General features: G+C 44.1%; 1 protein-coding gene across 3 annotated transcripts in view; it reads left to right on the forward strand.

The window, feature by feature from the left end:
• Positions 1 to 3,342, forward strand: part of ranbp2 (RAN binding protein 2) — a 73,251-nt gene extending 69,909 nt beyond the window's left edge. For all 3 annotated transcript variants that reach the window (XM_063054057.1, XM_063054059.1, XM_063054058.1), the window contains one exon: positions 2,283 to 3,342. In XM_063054057.1, the coding sequence (XP_062910127.1) occupies positions 2,283 to 2,591 (309 nt within the window). In that variant the 3' untranslated portion in view covers positions 2,592 to 3,342. The remainder of the gene's footprint in view (positions 1 to 2,282) is intronic.
• The last annotated feature ends 13,995 nt before the right edge of the window (positions 3,343 to 17,337 follow it).

The raw sequence follows: 17,337 nt of genomic DNA on the forward strand, positions 1-17,337 counted from the left end.
TAATCAGATCATGTAAGTCCTAAAACTAGAGAACCCAATTAAAATAAATAACACAAAAACACTATGCTTGTTCATTTACTTAATGAGAAAAATGATCCAATATTACATGTATTTGTTGGAAAAAGTATGTGAACCTTTGCTTTCAGTAACTGGTGTTGACCCCCTTGTACAGCAATAATTTCAACCAAACTGTTCCAGTAACTGTTGATCATTCCTGCACATAGGCTTGGAGGAATTTTAGGATATTCCTCCTTATAAAACTGCTTCAACTCTGGGATGTTGGTGGGCTTTCTTGCATGAACTGCTTGCTTCAGGTCCTTCCACAACATTTCTAAATGATTAAGGTCAGGACTTTGACTCGGCCATTCCAAAACACAAAATTTTCTTCTTTTTAAGCCATTCTGTTGTTGATTTACTCTTGCCTTTTGGATCATTGTCTGTTGCATTATCCAACTTCTATTAAGCTTCAGGTGATAGACTTCTACGCTGACATTCTCCTGTAAGATGTCTTGATACAATTTAGAATTCAGTGTTCCCTCAGCATTGCAGCAAAGCAGCCCCAAGCCATGATGCACCCTCCAGGTTTTGGTGCTGGTGTGCAGTGCCCTTTTTTCTCCAAACATAGCAATTTTTTTTGCCAAAAAATTCAACTTTTGACTCAACTGTCCACAGAAACATTGTCCCAGACGCATTGTAGAACATCTGGGTGGTCTTTCGCAAACTTGAGACATGCAGCAATTTTTTTTGGAGAGCAGTGGTTTCCTCTGTGGTGTCCTTCCATGAACATCATTCTTGTTCAGTGTTTTTTTTCTTACAGTGGGCATATGAACAGAGACTTTAGCAAGTTCTAGAGATTTCTGCAGGCCTTTTGCTGTTACCCTTGGGTTCTATTCCTCCTCCTTCAGCATTGTGTGATCTTTGCAGGATGCCCACTCCCAAGGGAGAGTAGCAGCAGTACTGTGTTTCCTCCATGTGTAGACAGTTTCTCTCCTGTGGACTGATGAACACTCAGGATTTAAGAAATACTTTTGTAGCCTTTTCCGGCTTCATGCATCTCTACAAATCTTCTAAGGTCCTCTGAAAGTTGTTTTGATCGAGGTATGTTGCACATAAACAGATCTTTCTTGAGAAGAGTAGGCCGTGTCAGTAACCTGACATTGTGTCCTTTTTGAAAGGGCAGGGCACCTCTACAATCCACACCTCCAATCTCATCTTATTGATTGAAACACCTGACTCCAAGTAGCTTTTGTAGAAGGCATTACCCCAGAGGTTCACATACTTTTTCCAACAAATACATGTAATATTGGATATTTTTCTCAATAAATAAATGAGCAAGTATAATGTTTGTGTTATTTATTTAATTGGGTTCCCTTCATCTAGTTTTAGGACCTGCATGAAGATCTGCTCACATTTTTGGTCATTTATGCAAAAATAGAGAAAATTCTACAGGGTTCACAAACTTTCTACCACCCACTGTACTTGCCTCTGGGTCGGGAAAGTCCATTTGATAACCAAATTTGACCTTAATTCCCTGTTTGATTTACCAAATAACTATCCATGCCTTTTAATTATAAACACCATCTTTGTTTTCTGGAACAGTTCTTCTGTCTTGCTCTAAATGTTTACTGGCACCAGGGTTCCTTAATTGAGGGAACAACCAGTATTGAAATAAATTCTTCAAAGTAAGCATCGGCATACAGATGTGCCACTAGTATTTTCATTTAAATATTGTAACCAACTGTGATGTTCACAAGATCACAAGACAAAGGAGCAGAAGTAGGCCATTTGGCCCATCGAGTCTGCTCCACAGCTCCCCCATGAGCTAAACTATTCACCCATCTAGTTCCAATTTCCGGCTTTTTCCCCATATCCCTTGATACCCTAACTAATTAGATACCTGTCAATCTCCTTCTTGAACACCCTCAATGATCAGATCTCCACAACTGTATGTTGTGCTAAAAGTTGTTATGCATATAGATTTCAAAATAATTAAAACCAGAAAAGCTATTATCTAAGTCTAAGATGACATGAATTTCTCCTATTTCAGCATAAATTCTCAGCAACCCTCCTGGTGCTTGATTTGAGTTCATGCTTAAAGTAAATAATTTTGCAAGGGGAATGGGCTGAGATTTATTAGCAGAAACAATATCTTCAAAATTATTGTATTGCCAGGTGTACAGCGATTCAGAGCGAAACATGCATAACTAATCATAGGGAAATTAGGTTTAAAATATGGGTGAAATGTAGCTTTGCAATGTTAATGGAACTGTATTTTGTTTCAGGGTGGTGATATCACTCAATGGAATGGATCTGGTGGAAAGTCCATATATGGCAATGAATTTGAAGATGAAAACTTCAGTTTGCGACACATCCGCCCTGGTTTATTGTCTATGGCAAATAAAGGCCCCAACACCAATACTTCGCAGTTTTTCATCACGCTGAAAGAAGCCCCACATTTAGATTTTAAACATGTGGTTTTTGGCTATGTCAAAGAAGGCATGGATGTTGTAAAACTAATTGAAAAATTTGGTTCAAAAGATGGCCACACAAGCGACACCATTACGATAACTGATTGTGGACAAATTTCTTAAACTTTGCCCCATGCACACTATTAAAATCTTACATTAAGGGTTTGGAATGGTGTAATACTGGATATTGCCTTGGCACAAAAATGTGCTGGTCTTTGGATGTCAATTTTTTGTTGGATATTGCATGTTTCAGAATAAAAAATTGACAAACATTAACAAGCAGTATAATCAATCTTAAACGTACACATAACATGGTTTTGTGACGTTTACAGTCCTGTTGAACTTGAGCGGTATTTTAAACCTGCCAATTGACTTGGAGAAAATACTGTTATAATTACAACTTTTGGAAGCTTTTCATTTGAGAACTGTTGAGATGCAATGTAGTAATTGCATTCCAGCACTAAAAGTGGAAATTGACAGGTAGAATTGGATGATTTTTATTTTTGCCTTGGTTATGCATCATATTTTGGTGGTGTTCAGATTACTGCAGCAGAATACCAGGTGATTTATCAATTCCACTCATAGAATGGAGTTAAATTTTTGATGGTAATTTACTGTCAGTGAAGAATTAAGCTCTGCTATCAACATTGCAAATACTGAAATAGATTGACATTGTAAAATGTAAACTTTTTTTTAAACAGATCCTTTAGTATTTGCTAATGTTTGTGATTGGCTCTGTAATTTTGAAAATTTAATTGTTAAAATCCATAAGTTTATACATATTTATAATAAAGGAGTAATTCTGTACCTACTTTAGCATTTCTTTTAGGTTCAAATTCATGCAGATTTCAAGCAATGGTGTTTGCAAACTTGCATTAAATTTTACACTTTCTAAATGCTTTCAAATTGGGTATCTATTTACTTAATGCTTTGTCATTAGAAAGTGATTAATACATTTTACTTAATGCTGCTGCTCAGACTTCCATGTGGAAACTACTTGTTTTCCTTATTTGGCTTAGGCTATTTACTTCTCAGTTTATTCTCAGTGCTGTACTGCTCTTAAACAATAAGAAAAGCATGGAAAACCTATTACCTGAGAGGAACCTCTCAGTGGAAGCAAGTGTGAAAGGAGAAACTGGGCATTTAGTCCAGAGTGAAATACGACTTCTGTCCATGTGTGAAAAGTGTTTAAAGATCAAAAAACTTTGAACCCAGTGTAAAGATATACTTTACCTCCAGTATGTAGCTTAGGTTAATTTATGCCTGCTGGAGAAATACCACTGTTGATGTCTCTGCAAATTCTTCTAACTTCACAACAGGATAAGAGAACTCAAATCAGCAATGGTTCCCAGAATAATTTCCATGATCTTCCATGTTTTTAGTTGTCTTGGTTACAGCCTTCCCCTTGTCTCCCTCCCACTCTGACCTCATGTGCATTGGTAAACTCAACAACTCATTTTTGATTTAATAACTACATATTTTTAAATTACCTATACCTGCAAATTTCAAAGATGCCCACTGATTCAATGGTTGAAAATGTGACAGTGAAGGATGTGCCTGCTTTGTGGAGTCCTTTAAAACTGACACCAGAGAACGCTGTCCATTTAGAAGTTCAAGTGGCCTTTAGCATGGTCAAGCATGATTAACGCATGCACAAGATGAAGCAAATTCTAAAGAGATTTGATTATGCAGATTGGCTGAAAATAGGCAGCTGTCAATTTTGTGCTCCCATCAGGCAAGTTAAAATGTTTCAATTTGTTAAAATTTGAATTTTTCAGGTTGGTTCAAGAACCTAATGGTAGTGAGAAAGAAGCTGTTAAACCTTGATCTGGATCTTAGCTTGCACCTTGTAGATGTTCTTGCTGGTGTGAAGAATTGTACTTATGATGCAACTGGCTCAGTTCACCAACCTTGCTTTCCTGTGCAATGGAGTTACCATGCCAGGCTGTGATATGACTAGTCAATGTTTTTCACTCTACCTCTGTAGAAGTTTTTTCAGTGTCCTTGACGTGCCAACTCAAACTTTTAAGGAAGTGGAGATGATATCACGCAACACACGCAAAAAATGCTGGTGAACGCAGCAGGCCAGGCAGCATCTATAGGAAGAGGTACAGTTGACATTTCAGGCCGAGATGCTTCGTCAGGACTAACTGAAAGAAGAGATTTGAGAGGGGGAGGGGGAGATCTTAAATGATAGGAGAAGACAGGAGGAGGAGGAATGGGGCTAAGAGCTGGGAAGTTGATTGGCAAAAAGGATATGTGGCTGGAGAAAGGGGAGAATCATGGGACGGGAGGCCTAGGGAGAAAGAAAGGGGGAGAGGGGAAGCCCAGAGGATGGGCAGGGAGTTATAGTGAGAGAGAGAAAAATAATAATAAATAACGGATGGGGTACGAAGGGGAGATGGGGATTTAACAGAAGTTAGAGAAGTCAATGTTCATGCTATCAGGTTGGAGGCTACCCAGACTAAATATAAGGTGTTCCTCCGACCTGAGTGTGGCTTCATCTTTACAGTAGAGGCCGTGGATAGACATATCGGAATTATCGGAATGGGACTGGAATTAAAATTGTGTGGCCACTGTTTATCCCCCCCCTTGTTCAATCCCTTCCTCATACCTCGACACTTTTATTCTGCTCCCCCCCCCCGTTCATCCCTTCCGACCTATGTTCGTGACACTTCTCACGCCCTTAATTTTTTCGATGATTTTAAGTTCCCCGGCCCCCACCGGTTTATTTTCACCATGGATGTCCAGTCCCTATATACCTCCATCCCCCACCAGGAAGGTCTCAAAAGATCTCCGCTTCTTTTTGGATTCCAGACCTAACCAGTTCTCCTCTACCGCCACTCTGCTCCATCTAGCGGAATTAGTCCTTACTCTTAATAATTTCTCCTTTGGCTCCTCCCACTTCCTCCAAACTAAAGGTGTAGCTATGGGCACCCGTATGGGTCCTAGCTATGCCTGCCTTTTTGTTGGCTTTGTGGAACAATCCATGTTCCAAGCCTGTACTGGTATCTGTCCCCCACTTTTCCTTCGCTACATCGACGACTGCATTGGCGCTGCTTCCTGCCTGCATGCATGCTGAGCTCGTTGACTTCATTAACTTTGCCTCCAACTTTCATCCTGCCCTCAAGTTTACCTGGTCCATTTCCGACACCTCCCTCCCCTTTCTAGCTCTTTCTGCCTCTATCTCTGGAGACAGCTTATCTACTGATGTCTACTATAAGCCTACGGACTCTCACAGCTACCTGTACTATTCCTCTTCTCACCCTGTCTCTTGCAAAAATGCCATCCCTTTCTCTCAATTCCTCCGTCTCCGCCTCATCTGTTCTCAGGATGAAGCTTTTCATTCCAGGACGAAGGAGATGTCCTTTTTTTTAAAGAAAGGGGCTTCCCTTCCTCCACCATCAACTGCTCTCAAACGCATCTCCCTCATTTCACGCACATCTGCTCTCACTCCATCCTCCCACCATCCGACTAGGGATGGGGCTCCCCTTGTCCTCACCTACCACCCCACCAGCCTCCGGGTCCAACATATAATTCTCCGGCACCACCAAGCACATCTTTCCCTCCCTCCTCCTTTCTGCTTTCCGCAGGGATCGCTCCCTATGCGACTCCCTCATCCATTCGTCCCGCCCCCCCATCCCTCCCCACTGATCTCCCTCCCATCCCTCCCCACTGATCTCCCTCCCATCCCTCCCCACTGATCTCCCTCCCGGCACTTATCCTTGTAAGCGGAACAAGTGCTACACATGCCCTTACACTTCCTCCCTCTGTCATGGTCCGGATCGGGTTCCCTTTAAATTTACTTTGTTTATGTTACGATCCGGACTGTTGACTCCCTGTTTCCCTTTGGTTCCCTGTTCTCCCGTGTCCCTCGGGCTTGGTGATTGGAGGCAATTTACTCTCGGCTGAGCCGGCAGTTTATAAGTCTTCGGCTTTCAGCCGTTCGGTGTGAGAGCGTTAACGAAAGTACTACGAGCCAATATCTGGCCGGAGTAAGCCTAGTCTCCTCCCGGAGCAAGTGCCGGCAAGCCGCCTTCCCTTGTCAGAGCGGGTCAGTCAAAGTTAACCCGCCGGGGTGAGTCAAGAGCTCGCCGCTGCTTGGAGCGTTGATGAGCCCAGTTACTGTATAGTACTGTCCATCGTTGTGTGGTCTCCGTATCCATGTCCTGCGTCTAAAAGGGGTTTTGGCCCTGTACCCTGGAAGGGTCCTGACTCTGTATCAAGAAGAGTCCCGATTCCGTCCTGTGTCTAAGGAGGATTCCCGGCTCAGTGTTTTATGTCCTGTGTCTGAGTCCGTCCGATGAGTAAGAAGAGTTCCTGTCTCCGGAGGCTTAAAATATCAAGTCCTGGCCCCGAGGTCTGTGATTCCGAGTCCTGGCCCAGACCCCTAGTCCCAGCCTAGACCACGGCCTGAGTCCTTGTCCATTACGCTGTTCCTGCTTCTGCTTTGCTCTCCTTGTAACAAGCAATAATCTCAATTTAAGTTAACTTCACAAGATGTGTTTGTGTCTTGCATTTGGGTCCGCTCCCAGCGCCCCCATGCGACACCCTCACCACCATTCAGGGCCCCAGACAGTCCTTCCAGGTGAGCCGACACTTCACCTGTGATTCGGCCGGGGTGATATACTGCGTCCGGTGCTCCCGATGCGGCCTTCTATATATTGGCGCGACCCGACGCAAACTAGGAGACCGTTTCGCTGAACACCTATGCACTGTCCGACAGAGAAAGCAAGATCTCCCAGTGGCCACACATTTTAATTCCACATCCCATGCCCATTCTGATATGTCTATCCACGGCCTCCTTCAGGTTAGAGGAACAACACCTTATATTCCGTCTGAGTAGCCTCCAACCTGATGGCATGAACACTGACTTCTCTAACTTCCGTTAATGCCCCACCTCCCCTTCCTACCCCATCCGTTATTTATTTATTATTATTAATTTTTTTCTCTCCTTTTTCTCCCTCTCTCCCTCTCACTATACCCCTTGCCCACCCTCTGGGCTTCCCCTTCCCCCTTTCTCCCTCCGCCTCCTGTCCCATGATCCTCTCCCTTCTCCAGCCTTATATCCCTTTTGCCAATCAACTTTCCAGCTCTCAGCTCCATCCCTCCCCCTCCTGTCTTCTATCATTTCAGATCTCCCCCTCCCCCTCCCACTTTCAAATCTCTTACTATCTCTTCTTTCAGTTAGTCCTGCCGAAGGCTCTCGGCCCGAAACGTCGACTGTACCTCTTCCTATAGATGTTGCCTGGTTTGCTGTGTTCACCAACATTTTTTGCGTGTGTTGCTTGAAATTCCAGCACCTGCAGATTTCCTCGTGTTTGCGGAGATGATATCACACATGGTTGTGTCAATGTACTAGTCCAAGATGCATCCTTTAAGACATTGATATGAAGGAACTTGAAGCTGCTCACTCTTTCCATATCTAGCACATGCGCTCTTCAATGAGGACTGATAGTTCGACTGTTACTTCCCAAAGTCCACAATCAGTTCCTTGGTTTGGCTGATGTTGAGGGCAAGATTGTTGTTATGGCACTAACCAACCAGCTGACGTATCTCCTATATGCCTCCTCATCACCTTGAGAAGGCATATAGAAGATGTGTCTTAGAGCCTGGCACCTTGCCAAGGCTTTATGTTCTGACATCAGCCTTAGAGACTGAGATAAAGGGATAGTCAGATGCAATGGGGACTTGCACAGGTGCAGGTTACAGCATTTGGTAGCTGAATGCATGGCAATCCTTTGGATCTTTTGAAACTAATCACTAAACTCCAAGACCTGGGCCACAATACCTCCCCATGCAACTGGATCCTTGATTTCCTCACTTGCAGACCCCAATCAGAATGGATTGGCATACTCTGGACTGACCTTGACAAACCTCACCTGCATCTTGTGCCAATGGGGAAAAACAAAAAGATCATGTGGATGACGTTACTATGCTGTGCTTTAATGTTTCTTTTACTTATGCATATGCCATATCTATATTGCTATCTAAATTTCCCTTTCCTACCTTCTGAAGACGATAACATTGCAGCCAAGCATATGTGGATAATGAGAGTTCGCTTCTTGCATAGTTGGAAGAGAATGTTTCACTTTCTTCCCAAGGGATTGTGACATACCTGAGCCTATATCATCTTTCAAAAAAATTAAATCAAAATACATGAGGGAAATCTCATATCACAAAGATCTCTAATCTCCACGAAGAAGCCCCAGGCTGCTACTGCTTCTGTATACCGCACAAAAATGAATGGTATTCTATTCAATGTTACGTTGAAGCAAGTACAGGTTAAGATTAGAATCTCCCCGGCATCTTGATAGAATTATTAAACCCTTGGAAGATCATGATCTCTCCTTGCGAGATAAGCCCTACCAAATTTGTAGAATCCACAACTACAATATATAAATGCAATCTACATCATGTATTTACTTTGTAGATTTTTCACAATCTTGGGATGCTCCAAACATTTCTTAGTCAGTTAAGTTATAGCAAGTAAACAGAGACAAAATTATCAATTAATTAGTTAAACAGTAACTCCCAACTAAACAGTAATCTTTGGTACAATATTTCATAATTATACCACGTTACACTCTTCTTGAAAGTACATAGGAAATGCACTGTTTCCCCTTGTATCAAAAACCATACAAATCAGAAATTCACCTGAAATCCTGGTCCCTTTATTTACTGAATTAACTCTAAATTGCAATTGCAGTGTCCACTTGAACTGCTGGTAATTCCAGATGAACACTTTCTCAGGTAGATCTTATATACACACACAATCTTAGTGTTTTCAAACCACAAACCATGGATGAACCAGGAGATCCACTCACTTCATAAAACCAGGTCTGTAGAATACAAATCAGGAGACCCTTACATTTATATTTTAAAAATCAAGTTATGTCCTCAGAGATGTTGAGAGGCAGAACCAGTCCAATCAAATCTCAGTCCAGCTGTCAGCTGAGACAGGGCTTATATGCTATTACGGGTTACAAAACAAAGTTGGGCAGCATCACCAACAACAGTATATCCCTTCCCAATTACCTTAACACGTTCATGGTTTTAACAGAAAGAAATAGGTATATTACTACCCACCCTGACAGTCTCCAGTGCACCTATATCTACAGTCACATTCACAGGTGTAAGATCAGTATTCCAGAAGGTGAACCTGCAGAAACCATCAGGCCCAGCAAAAGTCCCTACCTTAGATATTCCACCTTTCACCCTGAACCTATGTGCTGTACATCTAGACCTGCCTAGCATCAGTGAAAAAAGCCTATTTGCATTAACTCCTCATAAAAGGATCTGGTGCTTTTGTGGTGTATATGACAAATAAATCCTTTTTGGGCTCCCGGCCTGGAACGAGCATCGATTTTAACTGACGGTCCAATGACACACTCTACCATCTTCATCAGGGACGATGCATGGGCATGTCCAGTCCGGTGGTATTTATGCACCTGTTGTCCATTTCTTCTAACCATGTCTTTAGATCCCATGTGGATCTGCTGGCAGGGGCATTTGCAGACATTTTTAATCTCATTGTTTCAGGCCGTAATTCTTTTCTGCTTTAGGAACACCACTATCATCCTGGTATCCAGGAAAAAAAACAAGATAATATGTTTTATTGACCGCTATCCAGTGGCTCTGACATCAACCATGATGAAGTGCTTTGTGAGACTGGTCATGGCATGCATCAGCTCCAGCTTTCCGGACAAATTTGACCCACTACAATCTGCCTGCCATTGAAACAGATCTCCGACAGACACCATCTTCCTGGCCCTGTACTCATCACGTCTACATCAGACTATTAGTTATTGACTACAGTTCCATATTCAATATCATTATTCCAAGCAAACTCATCACAAAAATCTGGACCCTGGGATTTAATACCTCCCTCTGCAACTAGATCCCTTACTTTCTGACTAACAGACTGCAATCAGTAAGGTTAGGCAGCAACACCTCCACCATGATTATTCTAAACACGTGCTCCACAAGGTATGTCCTCAGCACCCAACTCTACCACCTGTACACTTGTGAATGCAGGGCCAGATTCTGCTCCAACTCTATCTGCAAGTTTGCAGATGATACCACCGTACTGGATCACACCTTGAATAACAATGAGCCAGAGTACAGGAAGGAGATGGAGAACTTAGTGATATGGTGTCATGATAAAAACCATTCCCTCGCCGTCAGCGAAACAGAAGAGCTGGTCATTGACTTTAGAAAGGGAGTGATGCACATGCTTTTGTCCACATCATTGGTTTGAGGTTGAGAACTTCAACTTCGTAAGTGTGAACATTACCAATAGCTTATCCTGGTCCAAACACATTGATGTCACAGCCAAGAAAGTTCACTGCTTCTACCTCCTCAGGAGGCTAAAGAAATTTGGCATCAATTCTTACCAATTTTTACCAGTGGACCATTGAAAGCTTTCTGTCTGGATGCATAAAGGCTTGGTATGGCAACTGCTTTCCACATGGCCACAACTTTCCTGGTAATTTCCTTGAAAAAAAACTATACGATTTGTTAAGACAGGACCTACCATGCACAAAGCCATGTTAACTATCCCTAATCGGTCCGTGTCTATCCAAATACTTATATAACCAGCCACTTAGAATCTCTTCCAATAACCTACCCACTACCAATGTCAGCCTCACAGGCCTCTAATTTCCTGGCTTATACTTAGAGCTTTTCTTAAATAACAGAACATTAACCATCCTCCAGTCCTCAAGCACCTCACCTGTGGATAAGGACTTTTAAATAACTCTGCTAGGGCCCCTGTAATTTCTGCACTAGCTTCCCTTAAGGTCTAAGGGAACATCTTGCCAAGCCCGGGGGATTTATCCACATTAATTTGCCTCAAGACATTAAACACTTCCTCCTCTGTCCATGGTCCATGATCATGTTTTGCTTCACTTCTATAGACTCTGTATCTGTCTCTCGAGTAAATACAGATAGAAAAAATGCAATTAAGATTTCTCCCATCTCTGTTGGCTCCATGCATAGGTGATCACCCTGATCTTTTAGGGGAGCAATTTTATCTCTTGCTATGTTTTTGCTCTTAATATGTCTGTGCAAACCCTTGGAATTCTCCTTCACCTTGTCTGCTAAAGCAATTTCATATCTTATTTTTGCCCTCCTTGGTTTATTTCTTTCGAAAGCAACCTGTTCCAATCCATGCCCGTCAGATCTTTTCTGATGTCATCAAAATTGGTCTTTCTCAAATTTGGATACTCAACCCAAGAGCCAGATTTATCCTTCTCTAGAATTATCTTGAATTTAATGGCATTTTGATACCTAGATTGAAACAGGAGATCCTGTATTGCACTCTCCTTAGTTGGGACCTTTATATGTTGATTAAGGAAACTTTCCTGAACACATTTGTCAAACTCTATCCTTTTTTACTGTATGGGATTCCCAGTCAGTATGTGGGAAGTCAAAATCATGTACTATCACAACTATATATTTCCTGCAATGATCTGCAATCTCTCTGCAAAGTTTCTCCTCTAAATCCTGCTGACTATTGGGTGGTCTTATCCATTCTTTCCCAAAATCTAAATACCTCACATCCACTTTTACTCCATGATCTATTCTACTAATCATATTCACAAAGAATAAATCCTCTGTAGTGGTTCTTTATTGTTTTGAAATACTGTTTTATTATATACTTCAATATAGATTCAAATAATTCCATATCACTGAACTCAGTTTAACAAATCAGTAGTTCTATTTTCTCTCTTCTTTCTTCCTTAAACAGTGGGGTCACATTTGCTACTTGACAACCCATAACAGAAAATTCCAATGTCTATACAACTTAGGAAGAAAATAACCAGAAAATCTACTTTCTCTAAAGCTCCTGCTGAGTTCCAAGTAAACAGACCTTTTGGGTTTATCAGCTTTCAAACTCAGTAGCTTCTCTAGTAATATCCTTTGACTAATACTTAGTTCCTTTAGTTCCTCATTCTCACTAGAGTCTCTAACATATACAGCAGGATTTGTTCTATATTCTGTCTGTACAGGCCTAATGTACACTCCTGAGGCATTTACTAATTCCACTAGTTTAGTTTGTTTTTGATGGTGAAGGCCATTTTACAAAATGATTTCCTACTTTCAGTTTGTCCCTTGTGAAGGTCTACACATTGCCTCATTCATTAAAAAAAGCTATTTCCTGCCCTTTGAGTCTGAGTTGAAGTTCCTGAGTTCCCAAGATTCTCTACAGACAATCCTTTTGGTCTGTCAATTTTGGAATTGTTCATGAATTAGCAGACTTCATATTATGGAGTGGAAGATTCCTGTGAGTGGGCTGGCCATTGTAAAATAGCTACCACACAGACTCCAGAAAGCAATACCTTAATCCAGCGCAAGAAGAACCAAAACAAGTGGAGACCAGGCTCTGCTGCACGGGTACTTATGCTCCCACAAGATGCTACCCAGCATGTCCCCATTCACTTGCTCCCAAGTGCACAAGTGCATGTGTGTGGATACACAAACACAGGTGTACATTTAAGCTCAGGCACAGCAGAGTTTTCCCAATGTCTTCCTCCTCCCTTCTCAATCAGTTACTAGCCCCTGAGTCTGCTTGTGTTGTTTCGTAATTCCAGAAACTAACCAGAAGGAAAATACAGGAGCCCGGAATACTTGTATACTTATTTAGCCCTCTTGGCCAGCCTGAGGGTCGCTCAGCTTGCTGCCGTCTAGGGAAGCAGCCCTCGGCCCCACCAAACTGGGTAATTAGTTTGTGTGAATGCTGTGTGATGTACCCCACCCCGCCCAAATAACAGACAATACACCAGATGCAATTAAATGATTTACAGTTTATAGATATTACTGGAACTATATAATTAATAGAGAGTAAAATATAAAAGGAAAATAAAAGGCACCACACTTATCAAAGTTCAATCTCTTCGTGCACAAACCGTTGGAGCTCAGGACCCTTCTTCTTCACCCTGCGACCCCTCGGACCACCTCGACCGGCCGCCTGGGACCAACAACGGTGGTCGACCAGACGCTCCACACGAGTCCATCTCCATCTCCCCTCCTCGCCGAACACCCTGCTCAGGGTCCGACCCCGTTAGCGGATATCGCAGCACCTGGTCCATCCTCTGTCTCTCTCTCCCGCCTTCTGCCCCAAAACCCCGCACATACAGTATCTTCAAATACACCAAAAACATAACAACTATCCCAATTGGTTCGTAACATATTCTTATCACACTCTAACCCAAAACAAGCAGCTAGCGCAAGAACTTTTTCAGTGTTTAACATAACAAAGAAGCATTCCCAAGTATAACATAACAAAGAAGCCATTTTAATTAGTCTACGCAGTAACATAAAAGACAAAACCCCCTTACACTCTGCCCCCGCCAAACAAAGTCATGTCCTCATAGCTTCTAAGTAACTCACCAACCAGTCCTACAGACACAATACACACACATACACAGATACACACAGTGACAGTGCTCCCCAAACAGTGGACCTTACGCCCGTCCCACGGGTGCTACATAGGCCAACCTATCTGGGAGCTTCCTAACCCTCCAAGACCTCCGTACCCCCTCATCTAAACCCTAAACGCTCAGACACTACTAGGGATACCTCAGTCCTCTCTCACTCAGGCCACCATTACAACTCACAGCCCCCTGTCCCGTGTCCGGGGCCCCGCTTCTTTTCCTTCCTGGTCCTGCCGCAACTCAGACTGCCCGCAGCTAGCCCTCCTCACTACATCTGACTCAGTGGGAGAAGGGCCAAAGGTCTCTTCCTCAATCACAGGGAAGTTAGCGAAAGGCAGCATGTACCACATGTCCAGTACATCATCCTTCGAATCTGTATTCTTCCTCATTCCCTCGATCAGTAGCTGCTGTTTAGGTTTCTCCAAACTGAAACATTTAGCCGGGGCTACCCCTTCAGCCTCCTGCAGTCGAGACGTCAGCTTCTTCGCGGACTCCTTCAACTCTCGCCACAGCCTCAGTAGTTCTGACTTAGGGTTCTGGGCCGTCTCAATCTGGGACGCAGTTACCCCACCAGCTTCTTCCACCCTGACATGAAACGCAGCAGTTAAAGAATGTTCAGCCTCCGGTTGTTTCTTCCTGATGACGTCCTCCAGGTCAACTTTCAGTTTTTCCACTTCATTTAAACTGTCGATAGTCACCTTCAGGTTCCTTTCAAGTGTCCGCCTCCCTTTTCCGAGATCTGTCCTCCATTTCTTCACCTCCTCGGGAGTGTAGTCAAACTCCCCTCCCTGGGCTCTCGGTTTTCTGTTGGCCTTAGTCAGAACGCTTCCTTGATCTTCCCCAACTTGTAAGTCTTCCAATCTTTTCTGAATCGATGTCTTGAGTTTCTGCTGATCCCTTCGCAGGTGGGTCATTGTTTCTTCTCGCTGGATTAATTCAACAGTACATGACCACAGTGTCGGCTCAGAATTCCGTTGCTCCTTCTCCACGTTGACGACCATGAATTCCAAGTCTTCAATGGTCGTCCCACAAGTGTGGAACTCAGTCTCCGGCCGGCATTTCTGAGCACTCAGTTCAGCGGTGCAAATCCCCTCTCTCCCCAGTGTCTCATTCAGATTGACGACCTGGGTTTCCATCCCCAGGTCCACCACCATCTGTTCCAACACCAGGAAGTTCAATTGGTATGTCGGGTCATTTTTCTCTCATTGCACCAAACTCCTCCGGCCAAAAACTCCTCCACAGTTGACACTTCGCTTCGGTCGCCCAGGCTCAGCCATTCGTCTCGCCTCGTAGTCCCCCCAGGCGAATCCAAGCTCTAGGCGGTCATCCACATCTGCCAAAACTCCACACACCTTCACTTCCCCCATGGTCTTCCTCATGCCCCGCGGGAAGGATGCAGGGGCTCCGGATATGCCCTTGAGCATCTTTTCAGATTGGAAGAATCCTAGGGAACTAATAACAGCCGTCGTCAGCTCAACAGCCGCACTCCTCAGGATCTGGCAACATCCACTCCTCAGATCCAGCACATTAAACCATGTCGCATCATCCACACACACGCTGCCTCCATCTCCACGCCGCCAGGGTCCAGTTACCCCGACCTCTCTCTCACTGAGATGTCTTCAGCGGTCAACTCCCCTCCCTCGTGATAGTTCGGAGCGTCTACTAAGAGGGTCTCACTCTCAGCTACTTTCCCCAGGCCGTACCACCGCTGGGTCTTGTTTAAATTCGGTACCAGCTCAAGGCTGCTACACACGTCCTCAGAAGCAACTCGACATGCTGGGTGCCCAGACAATGCCCCCATGAACTCCAGGGTCATTAACCAATCATCGTCTTCTGGGTAACTACTACCACTAGTACCCAAAATCTCTGGTGCCCTTGCGGTTGTCAAGGGTAAATACTTCAGACACCGGTTGTAAAACGAACTGTACAACAACTTGACCTGTGCCCCGGGGTTGAGGATGGCTTTAGCATCGCTTCCCCCTATCCGTAACGACGCCCTGGGGCGTGGTCCCTCTAAGCCTTCAAGAATAGGGTCTTTTCCTTTCGGAAGTTCATTGGTACATTGCTGGGAACGTGCTTCCCCAGAGACCCCAAGCCGTTCCCCCACTGGGCCTCCACTAAGTTTCTCGACACCTCTCTGATCAGCTGAACAACTGAAGGAGGGGCTGATCCCCTGAAATGATCCCCCTGGCACTGCAAGCAATTTAGCCGCCCTCCTAGCCAGAGAAGACACACTGAAAACTTACCCCGCCTTTCAAATAACTGACAGCTGTCACTACGGTGTAAGTGAACCTGACAGCTCTAACACCGTCACCAGCCCGCCTACTTAAACTTTCAGCCAATCCCTGTTGATCTCCCTCAACCGAGCACTGCCACTCATCTAACAACGGAGAGATCCGCTCCGCCCATGTCTCGCATGCCTCCTCTTGGGGTGACACCAGGCAGAGCCTGCCAGAGCTAGAGTATTTATTCGCGCACCCTACCTCCAAATCAGACCACTCTTTCCTCTCTCTCCCAACAGCATGGACAGCCCCGAGTTCCACCTCCAACTCGTCAGTGCTAGTCTGAACTCGAACAAAGACCTCACCCACCAGGCATACAGCAATAACCAGCAAATAACCCACAGAGACACACATTACTGATTTAAACAGGGCACCCACACAGCATACCAGTAGATCCAATCCCGGACGAGCCCCCACAATGTAGCCCCCCTGGCCAGCCTCAGGGTCGCTCGGCTCGCTGTCGTCTAGGAAAACAGCCCTTGGCCCCACCAAACTGGGTAATTAGTTTGTGTGGATGCTGTGTGATGTACCCCAACCGCCCAAATAACAGACAATACACCAGATACGATTAAATTATTTACAGTTTATAGATATTACTGGAACTATATAATTAAAAGAGAGTAAAATATAAAAGGAAAATAAAAGGTGCCACACTTATCAAAGTTCAATCTCTTCGTGCACAACCAGTTGGAGCTCAGGACCCTTCTTCACCCTGCGATCCCTCGGACCACCTCTTCCGGCCGCATCGGACCAACAACGGTTGTCGACCAGACGCTCCACACGAGTCCGTCTCTGTCTCCCCTCCTCGCCAAACGCCCTGCTCGGGGTCCAACCCCATTAGCGGACATCACAGCACCTGGTCCATCCTCTGTCTCTTTCTCTCCCGCCTTCTGCCCCCAAACCCCACGCATACAGTATCTTCAAATACACCAAGAACATAACAACTATCCCAATTGGTTCATAACATATTCTTATCACACTCTAACCCAAAACAAACTGCTAGCGCAAGAACTTTCTCAGTGTTTAACATAACAAAGAAGCATTCCCAAGTATAACATAACAAAGAAGACATTTTAATTAGCCTATGCAGTAACATAAAAGACGAAACCCCCTTACACTTAGTTCTACTTTACTGAGCTGTTCACATGT

The sequence above is a fragment of the Mobula hypostoma genome, chromosome 7, assembly GCF_963921235.1.
Source record: "Mobula hypostoma chromosome 7, sMobHyp1.1, whole genome shotgun sequence".
Classification (NCBI taxonomy): Eukaryota; Metazoa; Chordata; class Chondrichthyes; order Myliobatiformes; family Myliobatidae; genus Mobula; species Mobula hypostoma.